The 15,252-nt window shown below is 38.0% G+C and overlaps 1 protein-coding gene across 3 annotated transcripts; it reads left to right on the top strand.

Annotated features, from left to right (window-relative positions):
• Nucleotides 1-357: 357 nt before the first annotated feature.
• GCP4 (GAMMA-TUBULIN COMPLEX PROTEIN 4) lies at nucleotides 358-14,409 on the top strand. Of its 3 annotated transcripts, none has more exons than XM_087338973.1 (15): nucleotides 358-699; nucleotides 3,045-3,181; nucleotides 3,988-4,086; nucleotides 4,273-4,390; nucleotides 5,854-6,129; nucleotides 6,986-7,066; nucleotides 7,153-7,236; nucleotides 8,098-8,184; nucleotides 8,283-8,338; nucleotides 8,452-8,649; nucleotides 12,020-12,245; nucleotides 12,336-12,424; nucleotides 12,507-12,660; nucleotides 12,923-13,045; nucleotides 14,175-14,409. In XM_087338973.1, the coding sequence occupies exons 1-15, from the start codon at nucleotides 373-375 to the stop codon at nucleotides 14,268-14,270; spliced, it is 2,151 nt and encodes a 716-aa protein (XP_087195099.1). In that variant the 5' UTR covers nucleotides 358-372; the 3' UTR covers nucleotides 14,271-14,409. The 3 variants fall into 3 exon arrangements, with proteins under 3 accessions (XP_087195099.1, XP_087195101.1, XP_087195100.1); XM_087338975.1 differs by having other exon boundaries at nucleotides 581-712; XM_087338974.1 differs by lacking the exon at nucleotides 358-699 and adding an exon at nucleotides 2,289-2,429.
• Nucleotides 14,410-15,252: the final 843 nt, after the last annotated feature.

Raw genomic sequence — 15,252 nt, forward strand, 5'->3', positions numbered from 1 at the left:
TTTAGTTGTATATATTTTGGTTTTTTGTTTTCAAATTGAGAAAACATTACAAAATGTAATCTCTTGTTTGGTCTCATACGTTATTTTGACCTCTTAAAAGATGCTAATATAGCATTCTGATTTCTGTCAATGATCACAGCATATGTACATAGGGAAGCTACCTTGTTTTAGGTAGAATTTAGTTTTATTTTGCGAGACTTCTATGAAATTACATGGATGTAATTTTTTATCTTGTAGGTTATTTTCTTTCACTTATATACTCTTTTACACTTAATTTATGATCAAACTATTTTAATCTTATAGGCATATGTCTGTAGGCAAACATATGGATTGTGGCATGTACATACATTTTGGAATCAATAATGTCAAAGCATGCTATTGAAATTCAAAGGCTTCATATATATTTGCAGGGAAATTTTGGAGCGTCTCTTGAGACTTGGATTTTTTTACCATGAGCTTGATCAATTTTCAATGCACTGTATGAACCTTGGATGGATGCAGTCTCCATATGCATGCACCAAGAAGGATTCTTTGGACATGAAGGACCCAAAAACGGTTGTGAGTATTTATACTCGAGCCTTGGCAAATGGTATAAATGAAGTCCTTTCAGTATACAGGTCTGCAGTTCTGAAAGTGGAACAGGACCTTCTTTCAGATATGACTCCGGTTCTGTCTAGTGTGACTCAACATCTTAACAAGGTGACGTAGAAAGGTCTTAACTTGATTTGAATGATTCTGTAAAATAATATCCTGCTCAATATCTCAAAACTTCTTTATGGCTAAAGAATGAAATCTTTATATTTATGCTTGTAGTGAAGAGATTCAAACATATGCATATGCCATTTTCAAAGCGTAAACTCAGATGCATAGTGTCCAATGTGTGTTACCAATCTTCGAGGTTCTAGTGTGGATCCACATGGATGCATTCTTCATGCTTATCCAGCAATTCAATTTCATTTTCAAAATAGCTCAAGTGATCTCATATGTAGCACACATAGAATGTAATAAACGTGTTCGTGCAAGCATTCAAACGTTTGAAAAGGGAAAAATGCGTGGTCCTTTTATTGTCTTCTCCTTTTTTCATTATTGAAAATTACCTTACCCTAGTGGTAAGTTAATATTCTAATACTACCCATGTCCTGTGTTCGAAACCTAATTTCGGCCCCATGGACCACGACCTCGGCACCCTTGTCATTGACAGATAAAAGCCATTATCTCCCGCCATCGTAGGTGCTTCCCTCGCTTCGGAGACATTTCCATTCTAGATCAACCTATGCTAGAGATCTTTCGAAGACAAAAGCTACAATATACCTAACTTGAGGATCTCACATGTGCCAAAAACCAGATTCCCTCATTTCTTTTCTTTTCATGTTATTTACTGTGTAATATTTATTTTATTTTGATTTGTTCTCAAAGACGAGACAACGCTTAAGATGTAATCTCTTATTTGGTCTTATAGGCCAATTTGGCCTCTTAAAAGACGTTAATATATCTTTCTTTTCTTTCTCTCTCATTAGTGTCATAGTAAAATTTTATGCCAGTGTCATGTTTTCTTCATATTCTCGAATATACGTTTTATGAGTTTTTGAACTTTTGATTATAAATTATAAATTATAATGACATATTTTGATTCAATCTCTATAGTTCATACTCATTTTTTTGTAAAGTTCTAAAGTGAAGAAATTGATACCTTCTCTAGTTGCGAGATGAGAACATTGATAATTGCTAGATGAGCTCATCATCAATACAATTATGTCTTTGAACTATTTTATTTTGATGTTCGTGCCTTCGAAAGTTTAGTAGTTGGGTAAATCCTAAGTTTTGAACTTTCAATTGTGTTGACATGTGATTCAATCAATATATAATATAGACCATAGTCATTTTTTAAAATTCAACTTATAAATCCAATCCAATTTTGAGATGATTTACTGTACACGTTTGATTGAATCATTCTCGAATGCGAATGCATATATGATACGTATGGTTCATTCTATGGTAGCACATATATACCTGTGTCAATTTTTCTTTCTATTTTGGAGGTCATTATAATAAATTACATGCCAAGGAATTATGCAATGAATTATGATAGCATGTTTCTTGTTATGAAGTTACCCCACTGAGAAGAGTAGAGGAGGGAGAACCTTTGATTACCACCCTGCTATGGGTTAACTAAAAGCTTTGGATGCCATACCAGTGTCTCCTAAAGGTCATACTTGTGCATGTGAGGTGGGTCACAAGCTTACTCACCCTTCAAGTTCTCTGGGCCAATATCCTCCTATGCACACTTTCCTATGGTACAAATCTTGGGGTTCCTTTTGGTATTCCTGACTAGCAGCTTATAAAATGTTGGAATTGGAACCACTGTTGCAGAAATGAGTATCTGAAAAGGATTGTCCAGGAGTCATATGATGATGTCAAGGCAATTGTTAGTAAGATTCAACAATAGTCTAACCTTGGTTGGTTTCGTTAATTTATTGGACAGTAGTTCTGCCTTGTAGGTGGCTCTGCAATCAGAAAAGCTCTGTTTTCAACGAATAAGGCAAAGATTTATGTTGAATCCTCCTCATTAGTAATGATCAAGTTCCAATAACTCATTCATGATAACATAATGAAAGACAAAGCAAAATTTGGGGATATCAGTTCTCATACCTGGAGAGTGATGGGGAAGAACCGTCTAATCACTCAACCACAGCCATTGATTCCCTCTTAGTGGCATAAGCTGATTGTTTCCTAAACATGGATGACACCTTTGATGATGTAACTTCTCTTGATGAATTCCTTTCTTTGATCTCCCACATGTGGACTACTATATTGCTTATCTTGGCACAATAGTTCTTTTTGGAATCTGTCTCTTGACTTGCTTCCCTATTTGTGATAGGTCTTGTATATTCAAGATGCTTCTAATAGATTAGCTTGTACTTATGGATTGTATAATTTGACTGAAAGTTAATAAAACTAGGTAATACTCTATTGGAAATGGAAAATTGGAAGAGTCAGTTTTCACGTGCCACAATTCTTATTCACTTTACTGCCATGTTTTTCAGTTTGAGATATTACTTCCCCCATTGCATGCTCTTGTTCAAGAAGTCAAAAGTAAAAACCTGCGGGGTGGACGTCTTCTTGATCTTTTACACACTAAATGTCATTGTGGACTCCCTGAGTTGCAGATGTGCATGCAAAGGTACATGGTTAAACTAAATTAGCAGTGCTTATGTATTATCCTTTCAACTTGTGGAATCTATTTATTCTCATATAAGGATCCTGTCTTTATGGAAAAGTAGAAGAATGAATGGATGCATATATTGGAATTCATAATATACTTGACGATGCAAATGTGCCGAAATCAATAGGATACAGTCCTAGTTCTTGTGAGAGAAATGTTGTTCCAATTTTATGAATTCAATGATACTACACATGTGAAATATGTAGCTTGAAGGTGAAACACATTACTTCATTCAAATCCTACCACCGATGCTTCTTTCAGATTAGTCATTTTAATGTTGTATGGACAGTTTCTGATTTTCTAACTTGTCCTTCATTTTTCTGGAGAATTTTATGCTTTCTAACTATGTTCATAAAGTCAAACATCCTGTTTAACTGTACAAAGACATTAGCCATCCTACTGCCCTTAGTTATAATGATGTGCATTGATAACCGTGTGTTTGTCAGCAATAATTTAGATTAATTTTCATGAAATTACAGTAATAAATATATGTCAACCAGTGGCACAGTTCTTTTTATGCATGTAAGGCATGCCTACGTACAATATTGATACAATTTTGTGCAAGTTTGGGTGGCTAGCCCACATGTAATTGCCATTCCCAACCTGTGTACATTACACTATGTCAGTAGTACTGATTAACACATTGATACATGCATGTATTTTTCAAAAAATCTGTAGTTGTTGCTATTCCAATGTTCATTACTGGAACAAGTTTTTTCTGACTGATGGAGTAATGACATAAATTAAATTTTGTGAATGAACAGACTGCTTTGGCATGGGCATCAGGTAATGTACAGACAGCTTGCAGTTTGGATGGTGTATGGTTTACTACAGGATCAACATGGGGAATTCTTTATCAGTAGGTATAAACATCTTCATTCTGCTTCTCATGTCCAATTTACATGAGTCTCTTTCAATCTGTTTTATGGTGGCAATGGAGTTCTGTATAAAAATGAACAATTGTCAAACACGTTTTTTATTCATGATCCATTTTTTATCCGATAGATTTTGAATGTAGATAATATGAATATAATGCACGTTAACTTCAGATTTTCAGATGGAAACAAATGTTCAGGACGCGAATATTCTAAAGAAAAGATTGAAGATATGAATGGCAAAGCTGATGCTGACCTTGCTGATTGGCACTCTGCTTTCCATATTTTAGAGGTCAGAGACCTCGTAGGCTTATCCAGAGGTCATTCTGTGGAATTTTTATTGTCACATGCAAACTGTCACAACATGCATTAGTTTTAAACAACAAAGATTCCTATGTGATTAATACATGTAAGTTTTCTTAATGATTCATGTTGAACAAATGTAGCGTGAAAACCTCTATGCACAAGTTCCTATGTGAAATAGACAAGCCAAAATAGAATTCATGATATTTACATCCCCAAAAATAACTTAATTTAGAAGAAAAAAAGTTTGATCCACAACACATACAGGACTGAAAGTTGGATATGGTGCCAAAAATTTCTTATCTATTTAGATATTCTATTTGTAGAAAAGTTACTTTGCGTTCATCTATATCTAGAATAATGCATTGTTTGTTAGAAAAGCCTTCCATTTCATTGGCTGCCAAAATCTATGTAAAGCATTGTATTATTCCTTGATTTAACAGAGAACTTAACATAGGGTAATTTAGTGGTCTTTCATTGACCTTCTATATTTACCACTGAACCCATTTGCTTTAGCAGCATGGTCCCATGCTGTGCTCTACGATTTGTCTCCTGCAATATTCTCTTTGGCCACTGTAATAATTTTTACTACCACAAATAATTTGTTTCTGAGGTACAACTACAATCTACTACTGTGCAGCTCACAAACATCTATTGTGAAATCATGATCATAAGCTTTTATGATCCATCCTGCTCCACAACCATTTGATTCTGTTATGCTCCACAATGATTTGAGTTTTCTCAACGATGAGGTAGTATTTTAAGACGTAATTTCTTGTTCAGTCTCATAGGCCAATTTGGTCTCTTAAGAGATGTTAAAAAATCTTCCTTTCTTTCCTTCTGCTAGTGCCGCAGTTCTCTTCATCTGCCACTCTACAGTAACTTCTCCTGGAATTCTTATGACCCTCATCCACAAACAATGTGATCTTCTATAATCAATGATCTTCTAAAATCCTCTCCCTACCAATAATTCTATCTTGGCTAGAGCCACATGAGTCCAACACAATCTGTGCATGTTTCAGTCGTGCATGTCAAATGTAGTTCTTTTTTAAATTTTCCTTTTTCAACCTTAATCAAAAGCCTATAGTGGCATTTGCATAAAGCATAGTACTTTTGATCTGTTATGTTTGACCAGTTGTCGTTTCAATATCTGCCTGTCAAATCTCTTTCTGGTGCTGTCTTTGCATCTGCAATTCTTATAATTAATCTCATAGAAGCATTTGAAATATGGAGTGCATGTGTTTTTGCGACCTGATTATTTTCATGGCTTGATTAAGTGGGGATATGAAACAACATCAACAATTCTGTAGAAAACTTCTTTAATTGTTATAAAATGATAAAACTATTCATCATGGAAGCATGTAGATTGTGGATACATGGAATAGGAAACTCAATATGGACAATTGCCAATTACAGGCTAATAATCACTATTTTTCTTTCTTTTGGTTCTAGGATATGCTGCCACAATACATTCCATTGCATGTTGCAGAATCTATACTATTTGTGGGGAAGGCTATACGAATATTGCGGAATCCAAGCAAATCTTTCAAAAGCCATCTGAGAAGCCATGATCAGCAGTATATGAAGCAGGAAACAATGTCTCAGGAGATGTTAGTTCCAGATTCTGAGTTGAAAGAGTCTTTTTCCGAATTGTTAGACCACCAAGGGTCAGAACTACTCCCACAATCTGAGATAGAAAAAATTGCTTCCCTAATCGAGACTCTTAAGGTACTGCTTTCATTTATTATTTTAGTGAGAGGCAATCTATATACTTTTAGATTTTATTTTTCAGCTTGCCAGTTTTCTTTTATACAGTTTCTTATAAACATATCGAAAACTTTATTCCAGAAGAGACGAGTAGCTATCTTGGTTGATTTAAAGTGTCCCTTCTCAATATTTTGTGCAATACATGATGCCCTGGATTTGGGCTATTGTATTTTAAAGCTGTACTGTTTCTGTTCATTGATAGCCCTATGCTTTTTCCATGCTGTTGCTGCATGGAAAGTAGAAAATCTACATGGAATTCACTGTATTAATGTGTAGCTATGGATAATGCAATGTGTCAATCCTAATGTTAATCAAGAGAGAGCTTCCTGCAAGTGTCTTGAAATATTTCTAGTGTCGTAAATGGATCTTGAGTTTTGATTTTGAAATTTCATAAATTTTATGGTGAAAGTGGATATGGAAGAGTTGTCAACTGTCAACTTCTTCCCAGTTCTTGGACACAGCAAGCTTGATTTGAATGTGTTCATGTGCTGATGATTAAAAGAGATAGAAAAGCTATGACAGAACATGTTACATAGGAAGCATCATACATGCCTCTATACCCAGATATCATTAGCTACTCATTGGTAGCTAGACCTGAAGGAATCTTTCATATCGTTGTTATCGAACGTGCTCAATTTCACTTGGCACCTAACAGTACTTTACACTATGCATCTAGATATACTTGACTGCTGACATCAGGAATTTGCCTTGACATTAATATAATTATGCAATCTTGTAATATGGTCCTTTGAGTTTGAAGCATAACTATTAAGGAGTACGTGTCTTTCTTGAATTTTAATACTCATATTTCTTTCAGGAAATGCCAGACTTTCACAGAAGGTCATTTGAGGGCATGATAAATTCAATCCGTACAATTGCAGCAACACATCTTTGGAAGGTTCCTATCAAAACTTGTCTGAATATTTCATCCGGCTGCAAACAACTGTTTTTGACCTATCTTAACACAACAATTATTTTGTATAGCTGGTAGTGGTGCATGCAGATTTGATTGGTCATTTGAAAGCATTGAAAGACTATTTCCTCCTGGCAAAAGGGGACTTCTTCCAGGCAAGCTGACAATCAAGTTTCTTTCTCCAATATTTTTATGAAGGCCATCCTTATTTCACTTGGCTGTAACGTCTTGTCATTCCTTTGTAAACAAAGATCTTCTATTTACTGCGGGCTTTAGCTTGCAACAAAGATGCAAATTTTCACATACATGTGGGCACAACTCACTAATCTCTAAATTGATTTGATGACAGCGGTGCTTTTTGTCATTGATATCAAAAGATGCTTGCATTCATCTTAGTTCATTTGGAATTTCTTGTGTTTACACCACTGCATACTATTTTACCATGGTGAAGACAATGCTCTTTTATAATTACATGGCTGATGGCATGTAAAGCTTTGGCTTGATATATTTCCATCCACTACATGTCGTTTGATATCACTTGTGAAGTCGACTTGAAAATTTGAACAAGAAGTTGGCCATTTCCATGTGCTTGGTAGAGAAGCTATATGTTGTAAATTCCTGGCACAGTAATGAAGAGTATGATATGGAGTTGAATGTCAACTATGTCAAGCACCAAGTATCTAGGTCAAAACCTTTTTTTTACCACAATACTGTGGATTGAAAGAAGTTCAATGCCACTATATGTAATTCAATATAGGAAAATAGGAGCCGTTTGTCAAGAATATTCCCAAACAGTTAGATCAAACATTTACAAATTTTGATCAGTTCGAAAGTTTCTTTCGATTAGGAGGTCCTTTTTGAAAGATAGGTATTGATCTGGAAAATAGGTTTACCTTGCCTGACAAGAAAACTCTATACACATGTCAGGTGAAAATAATAGGAAGTTGAGCACACAAGGGTTAATGTAAAATCAACGGGGTTTATTTTATTTTCTAAGAAATATTTTCTTGATGTAGTGTTTTTTGGAAGAGAGTCGACCTCTGATGCGCCTACCGCCTCGTCCCGCCACTGCTGAAGCTGACTTGAAGGTTCCTTTTCAGCAGGTATTACAGAATTAGAACTCTGCAGATATTGTAATTAAAAACATTGGATTTGAAATTTGTTTGGTTCTTGAACTGACCTAAGTACTTTACTCATCCAGGCTGCAGTCAAGACCCTTGGTGACGAGGACAAATATTTTTCTCGAGTTTCTATTCGGTGTGCATGATTATGTTGAAGTTGTAGGATTCCAATCAGTTAAATCTATGGTATACCATATAAACATAACAGACATCTTCTTGATTGCGATGAATTTTTTTCTTTCACTTCAGGATGGCGGCACCAATGACTGGATCTTTACAAGGGGAGGTTCTCAGGATAAGACCTGGTATGACAGAGGGTAGTACGGGTATCTCTAATACCTATGGAGATGTTGCAAACAAGACAATTGATGGTTGGGATTCCATTGCATTGGAGTATAGTATCGATTGGCCTCTGCAACTGCTCTTTACAAAGGAGACCTTATCAAAGTAAGTAATGAACTGGTCCATACATCTGAATAAGATACGTATTCTTGATGAATCTTTTTAAAGGCACATGCACATTGAACTTTCTTTGCTGGAGAAAGAAGTAGAAGAAACAAAGATATGCCAATGTCTTTTAAAAGGCCAAAATGGCCTGTAAGACCAAGCAAGAGATTATTTCTTCAAATGTTTTGTCACATTTGAGAATAAACCAAAAATAAATGTAACTAAATAAAAATAGAAGGGACTAGAGGATCCCATTGTGTTGATGTATTTCCATATAAGAGGGCCCAATGATAAATCCATCTTCCAGATGTGTGTAAAAAGTGTGCCTCATAGTGGGCCATCTTCTTAGCAAGAGATGTGGGCTTGATCCATGTCCTTCTGTTATCGAATCCGATGATATCAGTTCAGATCACTCTGTCCTTTTCCTCTTTGGTCATGTTTAGATGGGGATAATCCAAGCTATAATTGAACGGGGGACATTTATGCTTATGCCTAGTGACTCGAGACATTGTTGTGTTTAGCATTCCAACAATGATTATCTCCGTGTTGAGTAAGTTGTTTTGATGACATATGTGTCAACCTTGAGTATCTTCATTTAGGGAGCTCTCAGAGCCATAGGGTACCAATCATTGATTAGAATAATGTCTTGATGATATTGGGTTTGCTCCCATCTCTGCCCAATTTACATCATGGGGCATTGACGCATGCTCTTTATCATGTGGGCAATCAGTACTTAAAGGTCTCTTCAAAACATCCAGTTAATTTCCTTGTTAAGACTCGGTCTCCAGGTTTCCACTTTGTAGAGAAGATTCAGTGCAACAATTGTATCAAATAGCCGTAATTCTATTCGTTTCTTTTGGAATCGTATATGTGCACATTGTCTTTCAAGAATACCAAGGGCTGCATATCCCCGAGAAACTTGAGCACAGGCAGTCTCCCGTAAGGAGAACCAAGGCCCTATGAATGCTACTCCTAGATATGTGCAGGATCGTGTATGCATCTTTTCATCTCTCAAGAAGAATTCTGGTTTTGATCTTATTACCCATTCTCGTGCGGTGTTAAACACCTTCATTTTAATTTTATCAAAGTTGACCTTCCCAAATTGAGCCTAACCAAATTGTAACTGATCTCCATTTGTGTTCCAACATGTCAAAGGATCTTATCTGGGCAATTGTGACAAACCATTATATATCAAAAATCCATGTGCACTTCCCAAGACTTGAAAGTGTATGCCATTGTTGAGAGACAAGCTCAACATGAACCGGATCGGCTAAAGGTTGGTAGGCCGGATCAGTTGAAGAAGCCGACAATCGAGTCGGCTGAGGAAGATCGGCTGAAGAAGCCGACAACCAGATCGGCTTGGAGCTGACAGGCCATTAGGGGCCTACATTCCTATTTTAGTAAATAAGAATACTATAGACATCTAGTGTCAGAGCTCACGTGTGAGCATTCAAGTACTTGTCAGTACTTGAGTCAGCCTATGTCAAAGGATTGTGTATAAAGTGCTTTATGAGCACATTGTTTTGTACTGAGTCATTCTTCGAAATAGAGTTTTCTTATTGGCTTCTCACTCGCTAGCACCACAACCTGGAAGCTGCAACTCTGCCAAGAGCTCAACAATGTCTGACAAGGAGGTATGTAGGTCACTGACTACAACAAGATTAAACTAATCTGTGATTCGCTGGGATCCATCAACATCTCGGTAGATAGAGACGAAATGGTGCAGATCTGTCTTGGTGGCCTAACGCAGAAATACGGGCCTATTCAGACGACTATCTGCACGAGAGAAAATACGCCATCCTTCTTTGAGTTGCAGTCCATGCTCCTCGGCAAAGAGAACCACATGGGTGTGTCAACGAGCATGCATGCCGACAACAAGATGTTGTACATGGAGGCAGATAGGCCCCGTGGTCGTGGTGGACGCGGCGGATCAACATGCAATAGAAGCGGCCGACAGGAGCAAAACCAAAGGCACAGAGGAAGTGCTGACAACAATGGACCCTCCACAAGCAGGGGGAGTCAAGGTGGAGTCGGAAGCCGGCAAGGGAGGACCACGAACTGTTGGTACTGTGGCCGAAAAGGCCACAAGGAGAGTGAGTGCTGGAAGAAACAGGCTGATTCGGACAAAGCCGGATCAAGCAGAGCCGACTTCGAGAGACGATAGAGATCACACTATGTTGAAGGCAAAAGGTGAGCCGGAACATGCCCTGCATTTGTGATGAAGCACAAGGCTAGTTCAATGGTGGCGAGCACCTCAAAACCGAAGGTGTGGTATGTGGATTCCGGCGCATCGAACCACATGACGAACCATAAGGAATGGTTCTCGACATTGGAGAAGTCGGAACAGCCAGGGGTCGTCGAAACCGGCGACGACACCCCTCACACCAAGAGCATATTGAAGACGTTCCTCTGAGCCACGTCGGCCAGAGAGGAATCATGAGGAACATCCTACATGTCTCGACAAGCACGAAGAATCTAGTATCAGTTGGACAAATTGTTGATTAGGGGATTCAAGTCTGGTTCACTCACCTTGGGTGCTTCATCGAGGAGGAAGGCTGGATTATTGTGCAAGGGCGCTAAGAAGGGAGGATGTTCATTCTCGAGACAAACGACGTGGGCACCGTTATGTTCGCTAAAAGACAAAAGGTCGATTCGGACATCGACCTATGGCACAAGAGGATCGGCCACGTCAATTTCCCACGATTTCAAGAAATGCAGACCAAGCAAATCGTTTTCGGCTTTTAGAAATTCAGTGGCCGAAAGGGCCAAGTCTGCGAAGCTTGCCAGTTAGGGAAGCAACACCGGCGTCCTTTCCCTAACGAGTGCAATTGGAGCCGTAACAAGCTCGATTTGATCCACTTAGACGTTTGGGGGCTGACACAGAACGTGAGTATCAGAGGGAGCCGATATTTTGTCACCTTCATCGAGGACTTCGCATGGCACACCTGGGCATGCTTGATCGAGAAGAACGAAGTCTTCTCCGTCTTCTTAAAGGTGAAGAGCCTAGCTGAACGGGAGACAGGTAGAAAGATGAAAGAGAGTGCAGGTCTGGAGCTGTCACCCTCCAACAACTTGAGAATCCCACATGTGCCGAAAACCAGATTTTTTAGTCTGTTTTTATCTTATTTACTTATGTTTTATTTTGATTTGTTGTTCTCAAAGACAAGACAATTTAAGATGTAATCTTTTGCTTGATCTTATAGGCCATTTTGACCTCTTACAAAACATTAATCGATCTTTCTTTCTTCTTTCTTTCTAGCACAGTTTCTGGACGTTTTAGGCTACATTTAGCTACTCAGTACTCAACTCATCTTTTAGCACCAGCCTTTCTTGATTATAAAAGCTATGTGTGTTACTTATTCTTGAGCAGGTATTGTAAAGTTTTCCAATATGTATTGCGTTTGAAAAGAATTCAATTGGAACTTGAGAAGTCTTGGGCAGATGCCATGCAACAGGATCGAGCAGACTGTGCCAAACTGAGAAAGGATCCTGTAAATGGATTAAATGGTAGACAGCATCAACAACAACGAATGGCCATGTGGCGTATTCGCCAACATATGAGTTACCTTATTACCAATCTACAGTTTTACATACAGGCATAAATATGATATATACACTTCCAAGAGTATGTTTTCAAACTCGTTTCTTTTCAGCCCCAGTTTTTAACATCTTCGTTTATTCTGTAGGTTGATGTGATTGAGTCACAATGGAATCTCCTGCAGGAGAGGGTTCAAGCATCAAAAGATTTCACTGAGCTAGTTCGGTTTCATCAAGAGTGAGAATTATTTTTCCTAGATCCACTGCTTCAAATATGATTGATACGTGTCCTTTCTCATATTAAGCTTCAATTATGATAGGTACTTGTCTGCGTTAATATCACAATCTTTCTTAGACATCGGATCTGTATCAAGAATTTTGGATAGTATAATCAGACTCTGCCTCCAGCTATGTTATCTAATTGAGAATCAGGATGGAACTCCAAATCCAGCTGACCTTGACCAGATTTCAGAGGTATGGTTAGGATCTTTCTATATACAGTTTGTAATTTGTGCCATAACAATACCAAAGAGAAGACTGGAATAACTTATCCATCTTGGTGAGCTGCCCTTAAATGCAATATTTTTAGGCCTAAATATAAGATGGTAGAAATTACTTTTGACCTTTCTACATTTGTTTATGTGCATTTCATAAATGATGAAGCAATGTTTCTACTGGAGAGATTACATAACTCTATTTTGATTGCTGCTATGTGATGTGGTCGAGATTGTTCCAGGAATTCAATAAAAAGTCAAATTCCCTGTATACCATTCTCAGAAGTAGCAAACTTGCTGGGAGTCAACGTGCACCATTCTTGAGACAATTCTTGTTACGCCTAAATTACAATTCCTTCTTTGAGGTAGACCCTCTCTTTTTTTTCCCCCTTTTCTATTAATAGAGGTGTGCGAGCATATTTCTGCTTTTGAAATCATAGGTTGCCAGCCACCAATGATCTCACATACTTGGTAATGAGCATGAGTCTACATTGGAGGTATTGGCCACTGTGTGGCATCAGTATTCATGCTCTGGAAGAGTTTGTGGGATGCTTCCGGGGAAGCATACAAAAAAGGCATGCTTTCCTGCCCTAGGTCCCTCTTGCCATTTTTATGATTTTGGTCATGGGACATTGCATGATGATACTCACCAGTTTAATGTCATCACGTTTGTTGCTTTTCTTTTGTCCTCATCACCTGGTGATGTTTTGTACAGCTAATATAAATAAACTCTTAAAAAGAAACATCCATCAAGGCTGCCAGCTCTAGGACCGTGCTCCATTTAGTGTCATTTGTTCACCATGATACTGGATCTGATAATTGGGAGCCAACGACCATGGCTGTTTATTATTTACCCTATGGTGTGAAATTCAGACCCTATTGTTCCCATTTGAGCATCGCCTTGTGGATTTTGGTGAATTAGGGGGGCCTCATTTCGACGGACCAGGACCCTGAATTTACTTATGTGAACTGGTTAAATCTCAGGTGGATTTCATCACCCTTCTTCACCCTATGATGCAAAATACAAACCGTATTCTTCCCATTTGAGCATCTCCTCATCGAATTCAGTGAATTAGGGGATCTGATCTCGAGGTGTGCTGATTTTACATATCTAAACTTGTTCCTATGGTGGATTTCATTACCAGTCTTGATCCTATGGTGTGAAATTTAAACCCTATTGTTCCCATTTGAGCATGTACTTGTGGAATTCGGTTATTAGGGGTCTGATCTCAAGGGACTCTGATTTTACATGCATAAACTTGTTAAAACTGAGGTGGATTTTATCACCAAGTCTATGTGCGTTTGTCCAGACTTCCACATTGTTTTCAAGGTAAATTCGGGGTCTGAATTTAAATGGCCCCTGATGTTGCAGATATGACATTATTGACAGGAAACTGTTGACCTCATCTCGAAATGTCCAAGTGGTGGGCATGAACCTATCTGTGGATGGCCAACAGCATCATACTAAGTGTTTCTCTGCTGTTTTTTGTACAGGCCACTGCACGTGGAGCATTGAATGTTGTGCGTCCGCGTAGTCTAGGAGCTACACCAACTGGCCTCTTTACATCTCCATATAAATATACTGATTAGCATATGATAACAGCTCATCAAACAACTTCAATCTCACCAAGAAAGGATTCTTACTTATATTTGTAGCATCAACAGTTTGTATGTACAGTATTATGTCTTCTAGAATGAAGGTTTTCATATAATGAGATTTGAAGCGCCTTATGCTCCCTTTGCTGTTCAGAAAACTAAAAAGCGTGGTCAGGTGCTTTCATTGCAGAAATGTAGGGAGCTATAAATTCAAATATCATTTCTTACCAAGTTACATGGACTTTCTTTGGCGCTTTCATCGCTGAAATGCGGGCAGCCATAAATTTAAATATCATTTCTTACCAAGTTACATGGACTTGCTTTGGCTAAATGATTAGGAAACTATAAATCTTAAGGTGGGCATACAAGTGATGCATAGAAGGCCCGTCATTCCATATGAGAAAGCTAATACTAGTGTTTGATAGAATAAACGTGATGGATTGTGGTCCATTATAGGATCACTCACATTACAAATTTTTATCTCCATTTGTAAGCATGCGATTAGGTGCAACCGTTTATGTTCAGCAAATTCCCATTAATTGTGTCCATGCATAGAAGTCTCATTGCTCTTTCAAACCGAAATGTCCACACTGCTATGGGTAAAATGTACAAAAATGTTTTGTTCTATATTGTTGGAAGTTTCAAGATTGATGAGAATACAGTGGGGTAATTCTGTGATAGAAAACTTCCCCAAATGACTAGGGTTGTGGTAGATAACCCAAATGCAGGACATGTCTTAACCCAAACTATAAATCTTAACAAGGTGGGCATACAAGTGATGCATAGAAGGCCCGTCATTCCATATGAGAAAGCTAATACCAGTGTTTGATAGAATAAACGTGATGGAGATCCATTATAAGATCTCCATTTGTAAGCATGTGATTAGGTGCAACTGTTAATGTTCAGCAAATTCCCATTAATTGTGTCCATGCATAAAGGTCTCTTTGCTCTTTCAAACCCAAATGTCCACACTGGT

This window comes from Azolla caroliniana, unplaced genomic scaffold (assembly GCF_043228905.1).
Source record: "Azolla caroliniana isolate FFs.n. ecotype wild unplaced genomic scaffold, voAzoCaro1.0.p SCAF_800, whole genome shotgun sequence".
In the NCBI taxonomy this organism is placed as follows: Eukaryota; Viridiplantae; Streptophyta; class Polypodiopsida; order Salviniales; family Salviniaceae; genus Azolla; species Azolla caroliniana.